The sequence below is a fragment of the Dermochelys coriacea genome, chromosome 5 (assembly GCF_009764565.3).
Source record: "Dermochelys coriacea isolate rDerCor1 chromosome 5, rDerCor1.pri.v4, whole genome shotgun sequence".
Classification (NCBI taxonomy): Eukaryota; Metazoa; Chordata; order Testudines; family Dermochelyidae; genus Dermochelys; species Dermochelys coriacea.
The window spans coordinates 113237058-113261247 of record NC_050072.1 but is presented as its reverse complement, the minus strand read 5'-3'; the positions used below and the strand labels follow the sequence as shown (position 1 = coordinate 113261247).

The following is a 24190-nucleotide window of genomic DNA, read 5'->3' as shown; positions in this document are numbered from 1 at the left end:
GGTATGTCTACGCTTTAAACGCTACAGCAATACACCTTCAGCACTGCTCTTGTAGCTCTTCAGTGTAGATGCTCACTACAGTGACAGGAGCAGTTCTCCCATCACTGTAGTTAATCCACCTGACTGAGGCTATGTAGAAAGTACAGTTTATGTTGATATGCAAGTGCTATTGCTTAGGGGTGTGAATAAGCCACCTCCCTGACAGATGTAAATTACACTGACCTAAGCGCCAGTGGGGAAAGTGTTATGTGGATGGGGGAGCTTCTCTTGTCAACATAGCTACTGCTGCTCACTGGGGCTGGAGTAATTAAGTCAGTGGAAGAGTTCTTTCCCATCGGCTTAGAGCATCTGCCTTAGCAGCGCTGGAGGGCGGCGCTGTAAGCTATGTAGTGTAGCCATGGAGTGCTGCCTACACTGGGGGTTAGACTGGCATGGCTATGTCTCTCGGGTGCGGATTTTTCACACCCCTCACAGATGTCGCTACGCCAGTGTAAGTTTTCAGTGTAGACCAGCCTGTATTAAAATATTCCAAAAGATGGCAATAAATCCAGTGTTTTGGGAGTTGCCCAACATCTGCCTGGCTGAGGGAAGTGTGTTTAATATGCATTAATGTTACAAATTGTAGTCTGTAATCTTCTTTAGTTTAAAGGTGGGCGGGGGGGGGAGGTTGTCTGTTTGTTTATGACGTATAGAGAAGTCCTGGATGGTTATTGGTGGGTTGGCTATCCAAGTAGTAAACCCTCTATCCCTAGGACAGGCGTGCGTTTTACATTAGAAATCCAGAGCCTTGTTTTTCCCTGCAAGAGTCTCTCTGAGAGCTCCTGATGCACCCCAGCAAAGTCCGGGCTCCCCAGGCTGCTCTGGGGAATCCCCGGCCCCGTGCCACCCATGACCAGATCAGTGCCTTCCCCTTAGTAGCTCATAGCCATAGAGTCTACAGTTCCCAGCTGGCAACGCGGCCGAGACTACAGTTCCCAGCAGGCCATGCTTTACCCAGAAGGAAGGGAGTGTGCCGCGTTGCACGCTGGGACCTACATTTCCGCATCTAAGAATCCTCCTGGTAGAGCGTTCTTTCTTACAGCTGCGCGGGAGGGGTTCTCTCCGGGCTCTGATTGGTCGGCGCTGGGCGCGCCCTTATGGCGTCACTTCCGCTGCGAGGGACGCTCCGCGCCCTGTGTTTGTTCTTTGGCGGGTTAAAGGAAATGGCGGCCGCCTTAGGGAGCGGGAACGGCGGCGAGAGAGGGCCCCGCCGGAGGGAGAAGCCCTCGGAGTAGAGACGCACTATTCCTCCGGCCCGCGATCCCGCCCCGAGGCCGGTAGCGCTCCCGGCCCTCAGCATGAGCGTCTGGGAGAAGGAGCATCTCTGGCACTGCCTGCTGGCGCTGGGCTTCGAGCCGGGAGCGGGAGCCGCCGCCGCCGCCGGGAAGCTCAGCACCCACCTCAGCCTGGGAGTGTGAGTGCGGGGTGGGGGGAGCGCCCCCGGCCCGTGCGAGCGAGTCAACCGGGCCCACCCCCCCTCCCCAACCAGGGTGCCCAGGGGGCATCCGAGCTAGTGCTGGCAGATTTGGCGCGGGGGGCGGGATCGCTTGAGCAGGAGATGCCTTGCTCGGGTGTCTCCTGGCCTGATCACCTGGGAGCATCTCATTGGGTGCTGCGCGGCGCAGACGCTGCACAGTAAGGGTTGCCATATTTAATTTTTCCAAAAAGAAGATGCTGTGGGGGTTGGGGAGTTGAAGGGGGTATCTGCGGCGGGGTACTCATTGGAGTTGGGGAGCAGTGTTGCTCCCTAACACAGTGGCAGAGTGGCTGGCGGAAGCCTAGGACATGTAAGTCAGCAACTTGCTATAGGGCCCCTTCCCCAGGGCTGGGAGCCAGGGCTTAGGTGGGCAGATTTGGATGCAGGGGAGGGACCAACTAGGAAGTGGACCAAGCGAGGTTCTTTCTGAGCTGCAGTGTCTGCTCTGAAAAAATCCAAACATTTCCTGTTGTTTGAAAACTCTGTCCAGACAGAGGATGGATCCTCCAAAAAGAGGTAATAGCCAGAAAAACCTGGATGTGTGGTAACCTGCACAGGGCCTGGCTCTTCTCCAGTAAACCCTGCCCAGGACAGATGGTCAAAGGAGGTGGGGCTCCCACCTTGAAGGCAGGGTGGGGTGTGTCCGTTCTTCTTGGAGAAGCCTGTCCCTGACTTTCTGTGGCAACACATCTCTTCCACCAACCCTACATCTGCCAACATGGAGCTAGCTGTCCCTGCAATCCCTTCTGTTGTGGGAATCGACCGGCGAGATGTGATATTGTGTGATGTTTTTCACTGGTTTGTAGAAAGGCCTTTCATGTGGAGCAGTCAGACTTTACAGTGCCGTGCACTGGATCTCTGGTAAACAAAATGGGCTTTTCATTGGTTGCTTCTAACTACAAATAATAGTGTACATGATATTTGTCAGAAGAAATGAGGTCTGGAAATAGCAACAGCTCTTGCTGTGTGGATTTGACACAATTCAATGCAGTTTATATGGAAACAGTCACTTTGGTAGTGTGTTGGCACTGAACTGACGTAACTGCTTTCAGGACAATAAACTCTCTTGATGGGATTGTCTAAATGTTATTAAGGAGCCTAGAATGCTGCAGAGTCCTTCATTGGATTAAAAATTGTTAAAATAATCTGGAAGGGTTCTGCCAAATTTGCAGACCAAAGAATCTGAGGGGTTTTGTAATCTTAAATTCACATACAAACCTTAAATTTGTTTGTTTGAATGCTTAAATTTCAATTATTTTGGCTGTTGTCACTAACTACTTTATATTTATCAGGAACATGTTTGACAAGCCGAACAAGGATGCTTTTCATGTGGTTGCGCGCTTCTTGTTTACTAAACTGGATCATTCACGCTCAGTAGAGGTTTTCCGGTACGCACAATTTTTGTGTAATTAATAACAATGTTCTGTACACACTCACAATAGAATAACCACTTATCTCTCTGGGGTAGAGGTAACCTGTTTGGAGAATGTGTTACAAAAATCACTTACAAAACTACCATCTGTGTAGATTTCTCACACTTGGGGTACAGCTTCTTAATGCATGGCAGACAACTTGCCTAGCTCAAATATTTACGGCAGTAGTCGTAATGTAGACAATTTTGGGGAAGTTTTCATAGGGATGGCAGAAGGCACATCTCCTCACCTCTAGCCAAATTTCAAGTATCAGGTTCAAGCCATAGAGCCTCTCAATGAAATGACAAGCATTTTTTTTAACGTGGGCAAAAGATTTTCCCTGATCTGATTCTCAAACAGTTTTATCAGAAACTTTCTTAAAAAAAAAAAAAAAAAAAAAAAAAAAAAAATTCCATCTAAAGCAGACACCTGGCATAGAAAATTTCAGCCCAAGGAGCTGGGCAAATTTATAGGCAGTTGGAAACAGGGCCTTATAATAGGAAATGGCAACCTTAAATATAGGTGGCACTACCAGCTCTGGCTATAATGTATTAACTGAACCTTTATAGCAAAAATCTGTGCGTGTGAACTGTTTCACAGCTAGTCATTTTAGCAACCTTCCAGGTACCCTTCGATCATAGTTTGAGTACTGTTACTACTTTCCTACCTTACCTTCCTCCTAAAAGGAATCACTACAGACTTTTGCATTTTTCAGCTATATACTTAAATAGATAAATTAGATTATTTACAAATATACTGAAACTGACTTTTCTTCTTCTGGAATGGAAAGATTTTGTTGCCCTCCAGCGGATAAAAAGGGAGATGCTGAATTCAGGAAGCAGTGCTGCGAATGGCTAAAAAAAATTTCAGTAAGTATTGGCAAGAATGAAATGATCACTGCAGAGAATTCTTGTCTGTTTAGTGTACCGCATGTATAAGTAGCGTTTTAGGTTATTAAACAAAGTACCTGCCACCAAAGAATAACTCTAACTTTCCCAAGTACAATATATGGCATAGGTCAACTTTTTAGACTTACTTGAACTGAAAGTTACAGCATGGTATGGTAAAGCTTAGACTGCAAAGCTGATACATTTGGGCTTCATGCATGCAAAAAGCTATAGCCATACACTTAGCTTTCTGTGTATTTCATGCCTCAAACAAACCTGTAGGTGAACAGGCTTTCTTAAAAGGTAAGTTGGGAAGAGTTTATTTCAACATAAATATTGTATGTTTCAATTAATTACAGCCATTGTAGAAGAGGTTGGTACTGAGAATGCGATTTGACTGATATAAGAAACTTTGCAGCTCTAGAATATTAGTTTGTCCTGGGTAAGGGCAAAGCTGCTAAAGTTTTAAACAAGCTTCTTGAGTAGAAATGATAGAGGCCCAAAGCAAAATTGGTTCCCTAACTGTATTCTGGGTTCCTCTGCGTTAGCTTCTGTCTAAATGGGGTTCTGCTAATCATGGCCTTCATGCTTGGAGGGTTTCCAGTATGTCACAAGATCCTAACCCCTTTCCTTAATGGCAAGTTGGGTGAACTGCATTATGCAAAATCACCGGAGAAAAGGAAAAAAATACAGTGAGTGCCTTTGATATGGAAAAGAAACAGTGGCAAAAGTATTTTCCAGGACACAGTGTAACTGGAATAGAGCACTTACCTATTAGGGGGTTGGGACAGCAGAGGAAGTCTAGCAGGTATCCATAACTAATCCCAACCATAGTCTTGAAACAGTTTGTTCCCATCCTGGAGATGGGGAGGAGGGGATCCAAACTTTCAAATTACCATATCACAACTAGAAAAGGAGTACTTGTGGCACCTTAGAGACTAACAAATTTATTAGAGCATAAGCTTTCGTGAGCTACAGCTCACTTCATCGGATGCATTTGGTGGAAAAAATCTCTCCTCTGTTTTTTCCACCAAATGCATCCGATGAAGTGAGCTGTAGCTCACGAAAGCTTATGCTCTAATAAATTTGTTAGTCTCTAAGGTGCCACAAGTACTCCTTTTCTTTTTGCGAACACAGACTAACATGGCTGCTACTCTGAAACATATCACAACTGTTTACTCTTTTGACAACACATAGACTGGGTTTGCTTCAAAGTTATGTAGCAGCTGAAGACCTTTATCTCATTAAAATGTTCTTATATTTAATTCAATGTGTGGTAGTTTTTGCTTTGACAAAATCACTTCTTGGGAGAATTTATTAATAGTAACCAATTTCATTTCCTTAGGATGAATGTGGAAACAGCTTTCCCCCTGTTGTAGCCTCACTATTTCTGTCTCCTGGTGGTCCTAAATTTACTCATCTAATGTACCACTTTGCAAGATATGTAATAGTACAACATATGAAAAAAGATTGTGAAGGTAAGTTTTGGGTTGTCTTTTTTTTTTTTTTAATAGTTTCATTCGTAATATGTGACAGTGTGAAACTGCTTAGAGCTTAATCTGTTATAAAAATCTTAAAAGGCCCTGAGCTGTTAATCCAGATCTTCATTGGAGGTTAGAAGGGAGTGGGTTCAAATCTGGTCTCATTTTAAAACCCATTTTCAATTAGTATTGGTGCCCCATAGTATAATAGTTTTGTTTGGAAATTGATTTATCTAATATCTTTTCTAGTTCCTAACCAAAAAAAAAAAACACACTTGCCTGTATCTTGATGCTAAAATTTATGTGCATGTTCTTGCTCCATTTAGTTCTAAAATACGCATCCTCACAGAAATGGCAGCCATTTAGAACTTCCTTTTTTTTTTTTTTTTTTTCCTAAAGGGAACACTGGTAATTAGGCACTACAGATCTTCTTAAGTGATAAAGGTGTGTGAGGTTCTAAGGGTTGATTTTTATTCATATGATGGAGTGAAGTGATAAACAATATTTCTGTCTGCATGTTTCAGAATATTCTGTGAACTGATCTGGCAGTTTGTCTCCAGTTGTCTGAGTATCAGTAGCACTAGCTGATACACTTGTTCAGCAGTGCGTCAAGATATGTGCATGAGCATGGAGACTAAACTACTCATTTCACTCTTGCAGCTTGTGCTTAGACAAGGTACACCAACTTAAATAAACTGGTCTGGAAACAGGTTTGAGGCACAATGACAGCAGCTTAGGAATCTGCTGACTGTTCTCTCTTTATGTAGAGAACTTCAGTCTTCAAGAGTGCACATCAGGTACCTTTTTATAAGTACTAAATGCACTGGTATGGGATGAGAGCAGCAAAGCTTTCTTCCATTATCAACCCCATCTGGTCCAAGCTAAATTAAACTTAATCATAGATTTTAAGGTCAGAATGGACCATTATAATCATCTAGTCTGACCTCCTGCACAATGCAAGCCACAGAACCTCACCCACCAACTCCTGTAACAAACCCTTAACTTATGTCTGAGCTAAAATGAAACTAAGTGAAAACATGACTTCCGAACTATCTTTTGCAAGTGCTTCAGAAATCATAACTAAATTCATTCTGATTCTAGTGCAAGTGAGCACAATGCATAGAGGCTATAGTATTATACAAGTTGTGTGGGAACTTAGAAACTGCAGTCTAAACTCTTAGTAGTGTTACCTATTTTTGTATTGTTTCCAGTTTCTAATAGTAGCTGCAGGGAAGGTCTTGGGAAGATGGCAGAGTTTTATTACAATCTAATTGGCGAATGGAACAAGCATGTTGTCAAAAATAAGACTAGCCTGCTATTCTTGGTGGTCTGAGTTACTGCTTACTAATATGCTCTTTATGACTTCACCTGTTTTTAAAATGGGAACTAAAAACATTTAGATGGATGATTGAGATCTCACTGTAGTTTCTTTGGTAACTCCAGCTCTTATGAAAAGGTGCCTTAAGTTAAAGGGACACTGATCTTATCTGTGTTTTTCACCTACAATTGTCAAAGTTAGTTTTTTGTTGTAATTGAAAGACGAGCTTTTTGTAGGTGGGTTGCTAGGCGCACCTGACAGTGCTTTGTGCGTTTATGGTGGGGTGGTAACACCGGTGTAGTTAAGATGGTTCTTGTGGAAAGAACGAGATGATGTTTAAATATGACTTTTACCTAAAAAACTGGCAGGGGGAATTTAGTTTCCCTAAAACTAGTTTAATCACTTTCTGAAATTGACTTAGTTGAGTTTCCCTCTGAGCAAACTTAGTCAAACACAACCAAATACCCCTCTGTTACATGCAAGTACTGTGAAGTAGAGGAACCAGTTTCTTCATGCTCTTATGAGATACTATGTTAGTGTTTCCTAATCTGGGGGTGAGTGTTCACCATATTAGTCCAAGAAGGATGGTGGCATGAAAGGTTACGTCTATGCAGCAAGCGGAAACTCACAGCAGTGAGTCTCAAAGCCTGGCTCAACAGACTCGGGATTGCACTACAGTGCTAAAAACAGCTGAGTAGATGTAGCTTTGGCCCTGAAATGTACAGAAGGGGTTGGGATTCAAAGCCCAAACCCAAATGTCTACACAGCTATTTTTAGTGCTGTAGCATGAGTCTGAATCTGTAGACCAGGGTTCTGAGACTCGCTGCTGTGGTTTTCTGCTTACCATGTAAACATACTCTCTTGTACAGTAGTGCTGGAAGGGAAAAGTGCATGACAAACTAGTCCTCCTTCTCCTCCCTGCCCCATTGCAAAAGTGTTCATGCAGCAGCAAGTCAGCAGGCAGGGTCTTAAAATCTGCCTTTCCTTCCCAGTTCCTATAGTGCTCCTTGCTGCAGGAGCAGTTTTCCTCTACTCAGCTTGGATAAGCTTGGGCAGGAAAGCTACTATCTTCTGTTCTCTGTTCTGATGGCACTCTTCACAGCACATGTGGGTCAGCTCTATGGAGTCCCCAAGGAGCAATTTTCCCCCTTTCCGAGGAGCATATAGTCTTCTGGTGAGATGGTTAGGGAAAAATGCAGAAAGAACAAATGTACCCTGAAGGGGGAAAAAGGTGAAGAGAAATGGATAAAAGGACAAAGTGAATAGGGGCCAAATATGTTGATCCATCCCATCTAAAGAGATGGGAACCTCTCTTTTATATTTTGCATTTAAATTAAATCATCTGAATTAGAAACATGTCTTGTTACCTATAATTTTGATGGCACACTTTGAACTTTCTGTTTAACTGATTTATATAGACACCAATGTACATTTTCCGGAAGCTGTGAATTCAAGGCCTCATGACGCATATAAGGCAGCAGCAAGATACAGGGTGGCATGTATTAGATTTTTACAGTCTATACAAAGGGAAGATTTTGTAATTCGAGAGTATCAAAGAAAAGCACAGTAAGTAACTCTTGTGTGGGAGGATATTTTTAATTGAAAGTCTTCATAAAAATTACTTATTACATGAGTGGCAATATAGATAAAGGCATTTTCAGCTTAAAGTAACATTTTTGCAAATGTCTTGCCTACTAGTGTTAAGAACTCCCAGCTTTTTGCAATTGACAACACTTTGTACGTTTCAGTTGTTTTGTAGCCCTTTACGCATAACAGCAGAGAGAAATTTTAAACATTAAAATGTGATTATTCATCCAGCAAAATGGCTGGAGCACTCTGGGATGGGTATAGAGTAGACTTTAAGTTAATAGTGTATTTAAAGCCACTGCTGTTTAAAAAACAAATTATTTTGTGGTTATAAGAGCCTTTGGCCTCTGAGTTTATCAGTTTGGGATATGCTTTCTCAGTATCATCCTTTAGTTGTCTTGCTAAATTATCCTCTTCAGTCTTCACCTGGGACATATCCAGTCTCTTCCTGCTGGGGAATAATTAACATCCTGACTTCCACTGAGTTACATCTTTTCAAAGCTTCCACTTCTTTATTTTTCCCATTTAAAAAAAAAACTTCAGAATACTTGAAGATCCTGTTGTACTTCTAAAAATCAGGCCATTTATATATAAGTGGCAAAACAAAAAATCAAGTTAAGCTGATAGGCTCTTGGGTCTTGAAAAGTTTAGCACTGCAGCTATGTAAATCCCAGTGCTCTGGCTCCTAGTGGGTACTAGTCAATTGGAACACAGGAATTTGTATGCCAGACAGTTGAGAAACTGTGTATTAACATGTAAATTGGCCCTCAGCCATAATTTAAGTACTTGGATAGCTGAGAAATAACATTTCTGGTAACTATATCGTTTTTGTCTCTACTGCAAACTGTATTTCAGTATAATGCAATGGAAGACTGTCAAACTTTCAAGTCTTTGGTAAGATCTTTAGGAAAGATCTTGCAGAAAATAACTTGTGTGAGCCTATATAGTGAACTGTGCAAGGCTTCAGAGCTACCTGGATATTCAGGTTTGGGCTGAAACAGCCTGAAAAGTAAATTACTATCTTCCCTTCATATTTTCCAATGTCAATGACCATTAGAATTGGGATATCAGAACAAAAATGCAAGTTCAACTTGATATAGTAGCTCTGTTTTGCTCATTTGTTTTTTTGCAGATTATTGACTAAACAAATAAGAGATGCCAGATCTGAATGTGCAGAGCTGCACAAACTGCTTCAAAAGTAGGTATTCCTTCCTAACTGTTCTTCAGATTTATGAAGCTAAAGGCAGACTTGGAAACTTTTAATGGTAGTTTCATCATAGCTAACTCAATTATTTATTTTTTTTTAAACTAGAATGGAGCAAAATAACCAAAAGCAAAGTAACAAAGCAGAGAGAGTTCAAAAGGTGAGGAGTTTCTTCTTGATGGCAGATGGCTGACTTTATTTTTTTTAGTTAACATACCCCTCCAGCAATTATTCCATCTCAGATACTGCTCTCTACTTCAAACATGCTAGCATTCCTCATTTAACTTTATGCTTTTCTGGACTTTTCACCAAGATAGTGTGGCAAACATTTGAGCCATGACATTTTTTTTTCCCTCCCCCATTAAGGTTCGCTCCAGGTGGGCATCTGTAATGGAAACCCTTACATTCTTGGAAAAGGAAAAAGAAGTTGTAGATTCTGTTGTTGATGGTCACGTGGACCAGTATGCTTTAGATGGAACTAATGTCACTATCAACGTTCCAAGGCTGCTGCTTGAAAAAATTGAAAATCAAATGTACAACGTATGTGATTGTCTTTAAAGTACCTAATACTTGTCTCTTCACATTTGTGCTTTTTCTTCATAGAACTCCTAGTTGCCTTACAAAAGCGACAAGTAAAATTATTCTCACTTAATAGAGCTGCACGTCTGTTTTGCCATCTGTTATAGGCCCAGAGCAACGCAGAATACTGCTCATAGACCTGGGAACATGCCTTGATTAGTGTTGCATCAGATGCCAAGTACTCTTGCGTAGCAAGGGAGAGAGAATAAATCTGATCTGATTGTATTTAATGTCCTTACTGTAACCTGTCCTACAAACCTGCATAAGCTATTCATTTAAATTATCACATTTAAAAATGTTTAAACTGCAGTAATGATATCATGTTTGGGTGAAGGGAAGGCCTAGATTACTTTTGGAAAAACACGTAGCGGGAATTTCTAAGACATGTATGGAAAACATGATCTTTCCTCAAATTTAAAAAAAAAAAAAAATTTAGAGAGGGAGATGTTGGTCATTGTCAAAATTGAGGAATAAGGAAAAGTAATGAAACAATTGGTTGGGGGCTTATTTTCTTCTACGTTCAAATGTGCTTGGAGGTATTGAGGTAAAATGTCTTACAGTACGGTGTTACGTATATTCTTTATCTGAAGTCCTATTTCAAGTGTAAATCTCACTAAAGCTATTAAATCAATAACTGCATTGCTAATCCCATATTAAAACGAACACTTAAAACTAACTTTATTTTTTCTGATTACATTTTGCATTTCGCTCTGCTTGGACAACAAAACTAAACTGGTCAGACTCATGCATTGTGTACGGTGCTGTTCAGATTCATAGAATTGTTGAGTGGTGGTTACAAATGGTGTTCGTTAAAATGCTTTCATTTCATATTAATATTAAGTCAATATATAACCCCTTCTAAGCACCCTTAATTTTCTGGATCTAAACCAAGGTGTGTGTATCAATTTTTTTTTAAAGTACAGATTCATAATCCATAGGGGTTTTGTATCCCTATACTATACCTCCTCAGAGAAAAGGTAGTGGTCTAATAACTGATGTATCTATGAAACTGTTTACTAATCGGTTTTCTCTTTTTTTCAATATTTGAAGTTGCATATAGGAAATGTATATGAAGCTGGAAAACTCAATCTGTTAACAGTCATTCAGTTATTAAATGAAGCATTGAAGATTTTAAGACATGAACGTCAACAAGTTGATCATGAGGCACTAAGATTAGATCTTCAGTACATTGAAGGGAAGACCAAATTTCAGAATAAAATTTTATTGGGTCTGAAGTCCATGAGGTAAACTGTTAAATTTTTTTCTGAGGCCCTTTATGCTTATTTTCTTGCACAAGGGAAGGTGTAGTCTCCTGCATGTCTCTTCCAAAATAACACAACACTTCATATTTTGGCCTTATTTGCTTCACTGAGAAAATATGCCGATTTCATCAGCTCTGCTCTTGATAAATATTTTGGTTGACAAATGTATTGGTGTTGCTTGGAGTTTTACGTATACAGAGGCATCTGCAAACTTCAGCATTTTCCCCTCTGCTCTCTTTTTATGAGCTAACCAGTTGTGCTCCTGGCTTTGTGAAAACGGAGGCTGGGCATCTTAGTTCAGTGATGGTAGTGAAGGATTCTTACTCCTTTGACCTTAAATAATAGGTGAGAAGTCTATTGTACTGGCTAAATTTTAGCATAGTAAACTGAAATTAAGATTTTAAATCTCTTGTATTCACCCTTTAATTATTTTAGGTATTGTGTTCTTTAAAGACTCTAATGGCAGTTTTTTGTCAGCATTTATATTTTTAGTCAGTTATCTATGCTTTCTTTGCAAAGCTTGCATTTGGCATATAAAACTGGTTGTAAAAAAAAGAAACAATGGGACACTTAAGTGGGTGATGCTCTAGAATCCTGTGTCTCGTTAAATTTTAGTGACTATATATTTACATTATCTGACCATTGTTACAAGATAAACAAAACCAACACCCGAATACACTTGGATAGCACAAAGTTGTTCATCCCAAGCAATTGCAACATACCTGGAAAAACATCTGATCTCTATCAAAGTCTGCTTTCTATGTAACATCATTTTACTTCCAGTACAAATACTTAAGGTCCATTTGTTTTTAAATGTTGCAGGCACAAACTGAAGCGAGAGGATCACATGTCCGTAGTGGAATCAATTGCTGAAAAACAAAGAGATTGGGATATGAAGTGGGAAAACTTCCTTGGCCAATCTCCCTTTAGTTTAATTAAAGATCAGAATCCAGTAAGTAATACGAGCTTTTTGGAGAAGTAGAGTACGGCTGTTTTCTGGGGTTGGGAGAGCTGAAGCAGACTTCCTAACAAATATATAACTGCAGTAGAATCCTTTTTAATGCTTCCAGTGTACCAGATATTAAAAATGTTCTAGTCTCTTTGGCCTTTTTAAGATGAGTAGATGTAAGTTTTAGTTCAAAGTACACAAGTCCTTTATGATAACCAATGAAAGTTGGTATCCTTATAGGAAATTCAAAGTTGGTCCCGTCAGGTCAGGAGTGAGTTGTAGCAGCAAATCAGTAGGTAAACTTGCATAGCAATTACCTCCTGTAACTCTCTGTAGTTAAGAGAGCACTTAATTTTCAAGTGGTGTCTGTCTTTGAGCATAAAATTTACGTCATAAAATTTGACCAGGCAAGTTTTTAGACTATTTCCAGTGAATGAAGGATAACGGTTTCATAGCATCTGCTAAACATTTGCTTGTGATCTCGCTGCCTCTGGCCTTTAGTTTTAAAAAAATATTGAATCACTTTTAGTAGTGTTAAATACTACTGATCTGGAGTTTTTCACAAAAATAATTGTTGAATAATTTATTTTTATTTTGAAAAGGTACTTGATTTGTTACCAGCTATGTCTCCTCTTTCTTTTGATCCTGCAACAGAAGAGGCTTATAAAAGCAGTGTCTTCTGTAAATATCCAGCATCAATTCCAGGTGAGTAAATTGGATAAGGTTTTTGGTCATCCGTAGGGTGTTCTGTGTCCTGAAAAGATTCTCTGCTTGCCTTCAATACTCTAGTCCTCAATAACTTCTTGTCATGGCAGTCATCTTTCTGACAGATGAGTGCTGAGCGCTGTTTCTTTGGAGCCTTTCAGTACTGCTCCTTGTGTCTGCCAAAAAATCTTTCTTGATCATGGAGGAATAAGGAAACTTGGGCTGAGAACTCAGCTCTTATCAGAGGAAAACTGCTAACATGTCTAAAACATGGATTTCAGTGCCACTTTCATCTCACTAATGCATGGTGAGCGTTTTAAAGTATATTGTCTCTTGCGATTGTCATGAGCCTCGTTTCTCCCCCAATTAGTCAACATTCATTTTAAAAAAAGTAAAATCCTTATTAGATTTCTAATTGCAATAACTTAAACCTGTTTCTAGTAGAAATGTGCATTTTTAGGCTGTATAGGTAACATACTACAAAAACCCAAAGAAGTCTCAGAATTCTGGTAACACTTCCATAGCATGTGTGTTTGCCTTGGCTTTCTTACATACAGATTCTTGGCTGGAGTTTTTTTTAATTTGCAGTTTTTAATGATTCTAGAGAACCATCCTGGTTATTACTCTGCCTTTGTGATCTGTCTGTCTGCTTTAGGACAATGTGTTTTTAAGTTGGTTAAAATTGTGTTCACTAACATCCACTTCTACATAGAGCTGCCTGCATATTAACCGTAGCTAACTCCTAGAGCTTAATTTACAATATATTGGCATTATAAATGTAGTGATATAATGAGGTTCTTGTGGTTGAAGTGGCAATATCTTTGACTTAATTCAAAAAACCCTATCACGTGGGTTGAATTTTTATGCTTGTAATGAATCAAAATACTGAATTTCTGTTAATTGAAGAACCCTTGTACTAAATTGTGAATGTGTTTGCTATTTGATATCTGCACACTTTTCTGCCCACCAGCTTCGTTCCATAACTCATCTTCTGGTATTGGCAAATCACTGTAGAGTACATAAGGGCTTTGTTAAATTGACATTTTGAATAGCCTTTTGAACTAGTCTGCTTATAGCACTTCTAGATCTAAAATTGTTGTGTGTCACCTCTGGTCCTTCATAATCAAAGAAAATAGACGAGGCAAAAAGTGGTAACAAATCCTTTCCATTCCCTATTCTAGATACTCCAAAAAAGGGTTGTCAGGCAAATAACGATAAGAGAGAGAATGCAGCATTGGAAAGTATCATGGACACATCTACTGGAAGGTATGATTAAAAATCTATCTTGGACCATTTAATGCATGAGTAAAAGAGGTCAACCGGTGCAGACGGTTACTTTCCTCATTAAAATTCTTCCTCTAAACGCTTTCTTTTATGAAACCTTTCCATAATCCCTACAAAGGGTGAAACTATATAACTATCCCTATTTTGGGTGTCCTGAGTTGCATGGCAGCTGTTTACCCTAGGAGGTCCTCTATGGCATTTTAGAAAGTTGTATTTTTCATGCACCCACATAAGGACTCCTACCAACCCCTGAAAACTGTTGTGTTTGGAAAAAATAAAGGGGAGTAAAAATTTCAACAAATTTTGACTAGCTATCTCATTCCTAGAAATCGGTTCATATCATCTGCATCTGAGTTCTCTTCAGATTATCAAAGCAGTTAAAGCTAGACTTGTGTTTACTGAGCAACTTTATGTAACTTCCTGAAAATTCCAGTAAACTAAATATGTAGCATGGACAAACAACTATGTTATAAAAGTGGTGAAACATGTCGGAATACTACTATACATAATTAGAGTACTTGCTTCCTAGTGAGTGAACTGAATTTTAATAGCATAGTTTTTAAAAGAGAAATAGGTAAAATTACTTAGAAGCAGTGATGGTATTTAGTTTAGCTTTCTTCTGCTTTTCTTTACCCATCAGAACTGACTTAAACTTGTACTAGTAGCCAACTATCTGACTTCATAAAACACCTAAAACACAATTCAAATCCACAAGCACCAAAAGGCTTACAGGCAGGTTACTTAACACTTAAAGAATACATACTTTCATGTGGTGTGACAAGGGAACTGAAATACATTGACACTTAAAATGATGCACTTATCCTTCAACATTTTGCTTTAGAACTCAAGTTGATCTCAAATTCCCAATATGAATAATATACATCTCCTTATATAAAGTTCCACTCTAGAAGTATGTGTGGGGGGTTTCATACGTATTACAGCTTGGGAGACTGATACACAAATAGGGCTAAAAATCCGCTCTAATTGTCACTAGTCCTCCCTATAGTAAACCTGCCTTCTGATGACCGGGATGAATTGAGGGAAATCATAACGGACAGATACGGGGCAGACAATATACTGAGCTTCATAAGACTTGTATGCAGCATGTTTGGTTTAATTTCAATAACTGGAATGTTGTCTTTTTCTAGGATGCTCTCACACTTGCAGTCAGCTACACAGAGCTTTCTCACAGCTGAACCCAGCAGTGTGGTGGTTGAAAAGGTCAGTTTTTAATAGCTTAAATTGTCTTTGGGGGAAGAAAATAAACACTTGAGATGTTTGTATTCTGTCTGCATTAAGAGATTGCAAGATAAACTTGGCATACTTTCCTGGGTCCTGCTGGTAGATTGAAAATGGTTATGATGTCAGCAGCGACACCTATCAGAGGATTCCCCAGGCATTGGGAAAATTGTCAGGCTGCATATCACCTGTGATAAGTTTCCACACCTGGCTCCCAGCATAGGAAGTGGCTGTACTACACTAGTAATATCTGGTTATTGGAACAGCTCCTTATGGGGACTGTGAAGTGGCAGCACAACTTCAGCAGCATCAGGGCCAATCCTAAATTATGCTTCGGGATTTACATGGTGGTCCCAGTTTGAGGAACGCAAGTATTGTCTAAAAAGCACTTTGGCTGCATCTTGGCTGCACTAGACACAGAAAGGGCAAACCCAAGGGCTTGCTGTTATCTATATGCAACACTTCACCTACGTAGGCATGCTTTGTGTCAACTTAAAATCTGACTGGAATGAATGTTTGTCAGTGTTTTGATTTACTATTTGATTAAACTAACGCTGACACTACAAGTGCTGTATGCAGTTGAGTTTGGTAGTTCCTTCAGGTTGTGCGTTTTCACAATAGAAGACTTTAAAAACTTCTTTATATTCCTTTAGGATGTACATACTACAACTCCCAAAAAGAAAGAACGGTCTGTTTCTCAAAAAATCTTAAAATATGCAGTTCACAAACCTAGACCAATAGAAGCTTGGAAGAACGAAGACACTCGTGTACTCCAATCACCAAGTGCAGTTAAAAGAGAAGATCCTGTTAAGATAGCACAAGAGCAACTGGCAGAAGAGGTTAGGAGAGGCTTGGCTTCTTAATTACACTTTATTCACTAATCCTGATCTTCTAAAGATAACTTGATCTTGGTACTCAATCTTGGTACTCAATTGTTTGATAACTGTTCTTATTTAATTGTAGCTGTCTAAGCTTAATTTTCAGTCATTTAAGAAGAAAAGGATGAAGGCTATAATTTAAAAGTACACATTGTTCAAATACACGTTGCTCAAATACAATAGAATACTCTTAATTGGAATATCCTAGTGGGTGGTGGCCTTTCTGATTACAAGGAGAAGAGTAATTCTGCTGTGCAGGAATCTATAAATCCCATAATATTACTGGAGAGTGTTCACAGTGCTTGGATATTTCTAAGGCACCTCATTTCTGTATTTGTATTGGATTTCTGCAAATAGGTCTACTTCCACGAGAGAGGGCCTAAGCCTGTCCCTCTGTTGCATCTACTGCTGACACTGTGCAGTAAATAGAATAATAGTCAAGTATATGTAGCTGCCGTTGATGGAACAAACTAATAGCCCAGAAGAGGGAGGGTAAAAGGTTTGAATTCCTTTTGTATATCACACAAATATAGAAGGGACTGAAAGCTATTAAGGCAACAAACTACCAGAGCCAGTATAAGACTCATGAAAGGGTACCAACTAAACTGTGTTGTTAATCAAAGATTACTTGTTCTTATTAAGCAGCCGCTGTTGGTCTTCCCTGGGAGACTGTGATTAAGCGTACCCTGGTGACATAGAGCTTATTATACCATTCATGTATTTTTTTTTTAATATGCTTGACAGAGTTGATGCTTTTCCTTTGTTTCACTTACTGAAAGCTTTCTACAACTTACAAAACTGATCTTAGGTCTATAACTATTACATATTTTGGCATTTAACTATAGCATCTGAATATTGTTCGACAAACATCTGGACATGGCTGGTGTGTGCAGGCACTTTAAGTCCTTCAAAGGGAATTTTTGTTACAAGAACCTCAAAGTTGTGCTATATAGTGAGATAGAAGACTAAGCGTCTTCATCCCTGAAATGGTGTAGTTAATTGTCAGCTGCACTCAAGAATATTTGATCATTTATAGAATATTGACATCCCAAGTGATATGATTTTCCCATAATTGTTCAGATTGGAACTCTCGAAATAAAAGCTTAATACTTCTCTTAAATGCTTTTCATCCAGGACTCTCAATTCCTGGTTGTTAGTTAATCTCACTTCCTCATCTCTCAGGGAATCTTGCCTCCATTTTAAAGAAAGATGGGTGAACTAAAGCATGGGCTGAAACAAGTCAGTGGTAAATTAGAGAATAGAATGCAGAATTTGACTTCCAGTCTCATATTCTGACGAGAAGGCTCTGTTCTTTTTCACACTTACTCACTTTAAAAGGTGCATTTTCCATAATTGTACACACACATTTAAGCAAGGGTTGTGGAACTCCTAATGCTCTGGAGTGGGTGGAGAGAATGGGATTCATTCAGTGCTATTATTGGCAGGAACAAAAGTTTTATAATCTTTCTCGAGAGTTTCCATTCTCTAAACTTTCTCCTACAGGTTGCAGATGTAGTGGTATCAGAATCGACTCAGGGCGGTGGTGGAAAAGGAATGGAGTTAGATGACCTAATTGGCTCATTGGCTTCTAACCCTTTCTTAACAAGGAAACAGATCCCACGAACTCCAGAAAATCTGAGTAAGTTCTGTTTTCATAATGGAGTGTAGTTGAACTTTAGAGAATTTCTGTTGAATAGAGATGCTGTCATATTCAAGGACACCCCCCCCAAAAAAAAACAAACAAACAAACTACTGCTCAATCAGAATGGCTTTAACTCTTAACAGTCTTCATCATGATGACACACATTATATGTAACACAACATAGTACCTGTAACAAAACAAACATAGTATGACTAAGGCGAAAGAGAGCAGTGTTTCTCGATGACCGGTGCACAGACTGGCACCAGTCCCAGAGATCTCCCTGACACAGTTTAGGAAGGCAACAAGTGGTTTCTGGTATATAAAAGATTGAGAAACACTGGTATAGAACTCCTATGCTGTCACCTCTGTGCTGTCGGCATTGGGGGCACGGGTGGGGAACATCAATCGTTTCAAAAGTAGCATGTTTACACTTTTATGAAAGTAGAAAAATAGGTGGGTAAACAATATGGAATTGCACTTAAATATGTCCTTAATTTGTTTCAATCTTAGTTACTGAAATTAGAACCTCATGGAGAAAAGCTATTCAAGCTGAAGATCCTTCAGATACAGAGTTGGTTCAGACTAAAATGGTGAAAAAAGAAGCTCCATTGGATCTAGAGTCTGCAATTTCTAGCCGAATAGATTCTAGTATGGCCTGCTTTATGTCTTCATCTCACATGTCTGACCTTAATGCTTCTAACTTATTAGAAGGGAAATCTTCATTAAGTTGGATGACACCTGCACCTAAAAAGCAGTTGGTGGTTAGCCACATCAGTGAATCGCCAACACAGATACCAGCTACAAGAATGCCAGATAACGAAAGATCTTGGGAGCTTGGATCAAAACATACTGTTTCAAGTAAAAGTCTCACAGAAGATCCAGAAGAATCTGTCTTTCCAGCTGTAGATAAGAGCATGAATCCTCTGGATAATAGTGCAGAGGGATATATTAAAACAGATGCTCTGTCACCTTATCTTTGTCAGAATTCTTCAATGCATACAACTCTGTCGTGGGATGCTTCTCAAATGGTAAGTGGTACTAGTTCTGACAGTCATGAAGTTATCCAGTTTGGAATACTACATGAGACTCTTCCAGAGGAACTTGGCAACATAAGTCTTAATAGCTCTAAAAGTTTAGAGACTGATGATGAAGTCGAAGGTAACTCGAGGGATAGCAAGTCTTTAGAAAACATAGTGAAAAATGATTGGGCTGCTCAAGAATGCAAACTGGATTTACAGTCTATTCGCAACAGGTATGAAGCGCTGAAAAAGACAGTTTTTCAAAATGAGGCAGATTCATTTCACTCACCTAGAAAACAATTTCTGAGGTGTGGATCTGAGATAAACCTTACTCCAGGATGCACAGAAACAAAAGAAGTATTTAGTCCTCTAGGAAAACTCTATGCATTGGATGCAGAGTATATCAAGACACCTTCACGCATGTCTCTTTTTGAAAGAAGGCACACTCTTTCTCCACTGATTGCATTTTCTCCAGTTCAAGCACAAAAGAAACCTAGAGACTTCCTGCATAACTTGAAGGGTAAGCCTATGTTTGTGCTTTTGACAGGATTGTGCCACTATCTGTACATGTGGAACTCTTCACTTCTGGGTTTCCTGGACGTAATCTGAGCACTTGGCTTCTGCTTTAGGAGTTAGGGGGAAGAAGGGAATCACCAAGGGGTAGTGGATTGTTGCCACAATTACAGCTACTGTGTTTCTCCTTGGAAGGAGTGATGTAGGTGCATATATATGATCATGGAAGGAGGGAGAAAGATGCAGATCTGATCTTTGGGTTGTGTGCACTTTCTGATGTCTTAGTCTTTTCAGCAGTGGAGCAGAGGGAGCCTTTTAAACTTTTAAAAAGTGTATATTCAAGACAGTCATCCTCCAATCTACTAGTTTCCAAAGATTCACATATGCATAATTTTTCTTTCTTGAAAAATGATATTTCTCCCCAGAAGTGGGCATTTAAATTGATAAAGTCCATATCTTGCAAGTTACATTTTCCAGATATGGAACTATGGGAGTCTTTGCCAAACTATAGACACCAAAATGTGAGAGAGACCTAGGTAATACTTATGCTAATGAAACCCAGTATAGCTTCCCACACCAGAAACAGAAATACAGTGGCACTAGGCACTTACTGGTACGCCTGATGCCTGTAAGCATCATTCAGTATACTTGAGTAATTAGTACGACAGGAATTAGTCTTGTAAGTGCACTTGCATTTAATGTGGACTTTATTCAACTGTCACTCCACAGTAAGTATCCAGGACATTTTCACTTAAATGTCAAATGGAAAAGTTGATAAATTGAATTTAATGGGCTTATCTTAAAGGGACAATGACAGATTCGAACTGCAATGCACTCTATGGGGCTGCATCCTGCAACTATCAATAAATTGAAGATAGTAATGAATGTAACTGCTTGGTTAAGTAGTCCTCCATAAATTGTACTTGCTGTCAGTTAACTTATAAACAGCTTAGATGACACCTGAAAGCTAAAAGTCCTAAATGATTTGGGACCAGATTGCTTATTAGAAATACATGCAGGACCATGAAAGGAAATCAAGCAGATGCTTAAACTAGTTCTCCCTTGGCCCTGCTTGCTGGGAGCTCTGAGGAATCTACATGCAGTAACATTCTCATTTATTGGAAGTGATCATCTCCCTTGTAGTCCACATTTGATAAGTCTTTTCTCCCTCGGTAGCAGCAGGTAGTTAATATATGCTACATAACTGATGCTTTTACATATACTAAGCAGCAATAACATTTTAACGCTTTAAATTGGTTGCATATAGGTTGTACTGCCAATGCTGGTGTACACCAGAATCCTCTCTAGTTATTAGCAGCAACTTCTTTGGATGTGCAGAAATGGGAATTTTTCCTTTCCCTGATTTGGAACAATTGCATCTGTAGGAAGTGTCCCCAAACACTAGTCTCTTTTTCCTAAGGGTATTTGGTATGTTAAATTTTTTTTTAATACTATACATTTATATAACAATACATTCTTTTTCTAGAAGAAGAGAATTTGAAGGAGAAGCTGGATGCAAAAGAATCATCATCTGATATAAAGACACGTAAAGATGAAGCAGTTTCACACTTAATAAAATTATGATGCACTTGGAGGTGTAATGCTTGTGTACTAAACAATTAGACTCATAATTAAAATGCTGTTTGTTTACATTTTTCAAATCCATTTCAGACTGAAATTCTGCCAATACATACATTTTAAATGCTTATTTTAACTGACCTGGGAAGAAATTTCCTTAGTGTACAGTGTCCATTAAGGCTCAATTTTTTGGTCATTGGTCAGAGGGACTTGGAGACTTTTGACCATTGATATGAGAAGACTAGTAGTCAGATGTGTGGAATCAAGCATTTTGTTGGATTGTGTGGTTAAGTCATGCACACTGAAACTCCTGAGGCTGACGCGATTTCCTAAAACAGTTCACATTTTAATCTGAAGTATTAAATAAAAAAAACTAGTCAAGGACCTTGTTGAAAAATGACATTTAACCATGTGCATTATAAGTTATGAAGGATATCGTCCTTTAATTTTTGAAGTCTAGCAAAATTGGAATTTTCATTACCACACAAATTGTGAAGGGACTTTGTAGGAGAAAGAGAATGGATTCATTTAAAGGCCTCCTCTACCCAATTCCCTGTTTGGGAATGATGATTGCCTCCCAATCTGACTTGTCAGGTATATTTTATGGAGGCCCTTGTTTGGGCACCAGCTCTGGTGCAGCATGGTTCTACTGCTGGTACCCTTGGTTATAGCATTGTTTGTCAGGAGAAATGATGGGGCTATTCAGAAAAGGCTGGAGACCTTTCCAGGTTGGACCGAAGGGGGATAAAAATTTATCCCCCTTCTACTCTGCCCATTATAAGCCACAGAAAACTTCTGCATATTCAGATCAAGGGGTGGATATGATTTAGCCTAATTTATTGACTTGCAAGGGAAGAGAATGAATTTGGTAAGATAGAGCACTGAGGTCTATGGCCTCCCATAAACAAACCCCTAATTTTAAAACTCTGCCTTTAGTTCTACTTGAACAGTCATGTCCCCAACATGTGGAAAGATTTAGGGAGAGTGGAGTCAAGTGGAAGAAAGGCATATGAAGAGTAGGACAAAGGACTGCTCACAAACACTGTAACTAAACCCACTAACAAGACCAATTAGAAATCCACTTGTTGGCTAAAGTAATTTAGGATTTTTTTTTGTCTAACTTTAGATTTCATGTTTGACTTTGTCATGTGTTTATTTAAACTTTGTTTTTAAATAGTTTATTAAAATGAAACCGTTTTCATTCTTGTTACAGAAATATTTAATTTTATAAACTTCATCCTCCAAACTCAGTCTAAGATTTGTCTACTTGTGTTCTAGGCAATGAAATGGGACTAGATATCTAAAGTGACTGTGCATTACTATGAAATAAAGAGAATTAGCAGCATATTTACTCTAGAAATCATAAACTGAGCTTCAGTCCAGCATTCAGCTGAGGACTTTGTAGAGTTGTCTTTATCATTGTTAAACACCAGCTACTGTGCTCATAGCATACAAAATGATACGTTTAAATGAATTTCCATTTTAAATGGTCAAAATAATTGACACCAAATGACCAGAATTTGCTGGATAAAGTATTGTTGTAGAGACAAGCAGGTGGTGGTGGTGGTGTTGGAGCAAATACAGTAAGACCTAGATAAGCTTTTTTTGTCTTCAGGAGAAACAATTGGATATAAGGCTTTAAACATGTTAGAAAGGTTGGATTGTTTAATCATGTTTTTTTTCCATCAGCCTGCCTATGAACAGACAGTGTGGCTGCCTCTCTTCTTATAATTTTCCATTGCTATAAAAATGCTTACACAAGTATTTCTTCACACTTGTTTTGTTTTTTCAAAATCTGCATTCCATGGACTAGGAAAGATGGAGTTTCTCTTCAACAAACCATGCAAAAGTGAAAAAATTAAGCCCTTTATACAAGTCTTTGAGCTCTTGGGCCCCTCCATGTGAATTTTGCATTATGCCTTCGTGATGGCAGATGAATTAGCAAATGACCATCACCTACTAAATTGCTAAGTAAAATGTAATCTTAGAACAGTACATTTCCATCTTTTTGCTATCAGCTTTCTCCTACCACATTAATTCACTAGTCCCACTTTACACAGTGAATTCTGATGACAGCTAAGTCTGAATTTGGAAGGCAGAGCAAGTCTACTTTCACTAGCTGAAGCTGTTACTCTGGAAAAAAAAAAAAGTACATTGTGGGCTTTTTTATCCTCAATGATTTTCAAATCAGTATGCATTGATCCAAACAATCAGTCACTCATTCTGTAATCCACATTTAGCTGCCACTGTTGATGCATGAATCTAGCTCACTCTTCGCTATTAAACATGTAACTGTCACATTCAATGTACTGGTGCTTTGTGTTATACTGATGGGGTACAAGGTGAGAATATGGAAGAAAAAGCTGAATGGTGCCATACTAAAGTTGCTTTAATCTAATCTAAGAATCTGAAATATGATATGAAGTACCTTTAAAACTGCATAACCCATTCATCCTGTAAGCTATGTGGTCTAGACTCTAGGTGTTTGCTATATTTGCAACATCATCATTAATGGAAGCAGAGTAACTGTGTTGTTCAATAGTCAAAGCAATGTTGTATTTACATTAAACTAGTGTGACAAATCAAGATTAAAAAAGAACATAGCCTACGTGGAGGCCAGAAACTGTGCCCTGCAACAGTTGATCAGCAGGTGCTGCTGTCAGGGCTGTTAAGAGTGCCATCAGCTGCAGGTGGATTGCAGGATAAGAATTTGAACAGAGAAGGGAGAATTCAAACATACCTGCTTAACTTGTTGACAAAAACAAATTTCCTATTACCAGCACTGGTACTACATTGATAGTTGATCCAGTACATTTACTGTTCAAGTTACATATTTAGTACATTTAAATATAGGAAAGGTTTATTATTGTTAAACTACATTATGTGCAAATGCATTTTGCTATGTATACTATAGTGTATGTGTACTGCAGGCTACTGCCACAGTCACAATATGGCAATAATATTAAAGTTGCAGTGACTTGCTCATGGGGGAACCTTTCCATTCCCACCACAATGAAATAGTCGGTTGTAAATGTCAGTTCATATTTTATTGATGCCTTTTCATTTAATCCTATGCTTTAGGTTATAAATGCATAACTATTTTACACATTTGATTTTATGAGAAGTGGTTATAAGTG

The 24190-nt window shown here is 39.0% G+C and overlaps 1 protein-coding gene and 1 non-coding gene across 9 annotated transcripts; both read left to right on the top strand.

Moving 5' to 3' along the window:
* Positions 1 to 1028: 1028 nt before the first annotated feature.
* Positions 1029 to 23358, top strand: HAUS6 (HAUS augmin like complex subunit 6). 8 transcript variants are annotated; one of them, XM_038402680.2, is made up of 18 exons: positions 1109 to 1453; positions 2323 to 2377; positions 2809 to 2904; positions 3719 to 3797; positions 5161 to 5293; positions 8033 to 8180; positions 9334 to 9399; positions 9514 to 9565; positions 9772 to 9945; positions 11035 to 11228; positions 12069 to 12198; positions 12798 to 12900; positions 14082 to 14166; positions 15333 to 15405; positions 16077 to 16262; positions 17805 to 17940; positions 18454 to 19482; positions 20962 to 23358. In XM_038402680.2, exons 2-18 carry the CDS (start codon positions 2334 to 2336, stop codon positions 21057 to 21059), a joined length of 2826 nt encoding a protein of 941 aa, XP_038258608.1. In that variant the 5' UTR covers positions 1109 to 1453; positions 2323 to 2333; the 3' UTR covers positions 21060 to 23358. The 8 variants fall into 8 exon arrangements, with proteins under 8 accessions (XP_038258606.1, XP_038258607.1, XP_038258608.1 ...); XM_038402678.2 differs by lacking the exon at positions 2323 to 2377 and having other exon boundaries at positions 1029 to 1453; XM_038402679.2 differs by lacking the exon at positions 2323 to 2377 and having other exon boundaries at positions 1107 to 1453; positions 20965 to 23358.
* LOC119856461 lies at positions 15128 to 15259 on the top strand. Its single transcript, XR_005293311.1, has one exon.
* Positions 23359 to 24190: the final 832 nt, after the last annotated feature.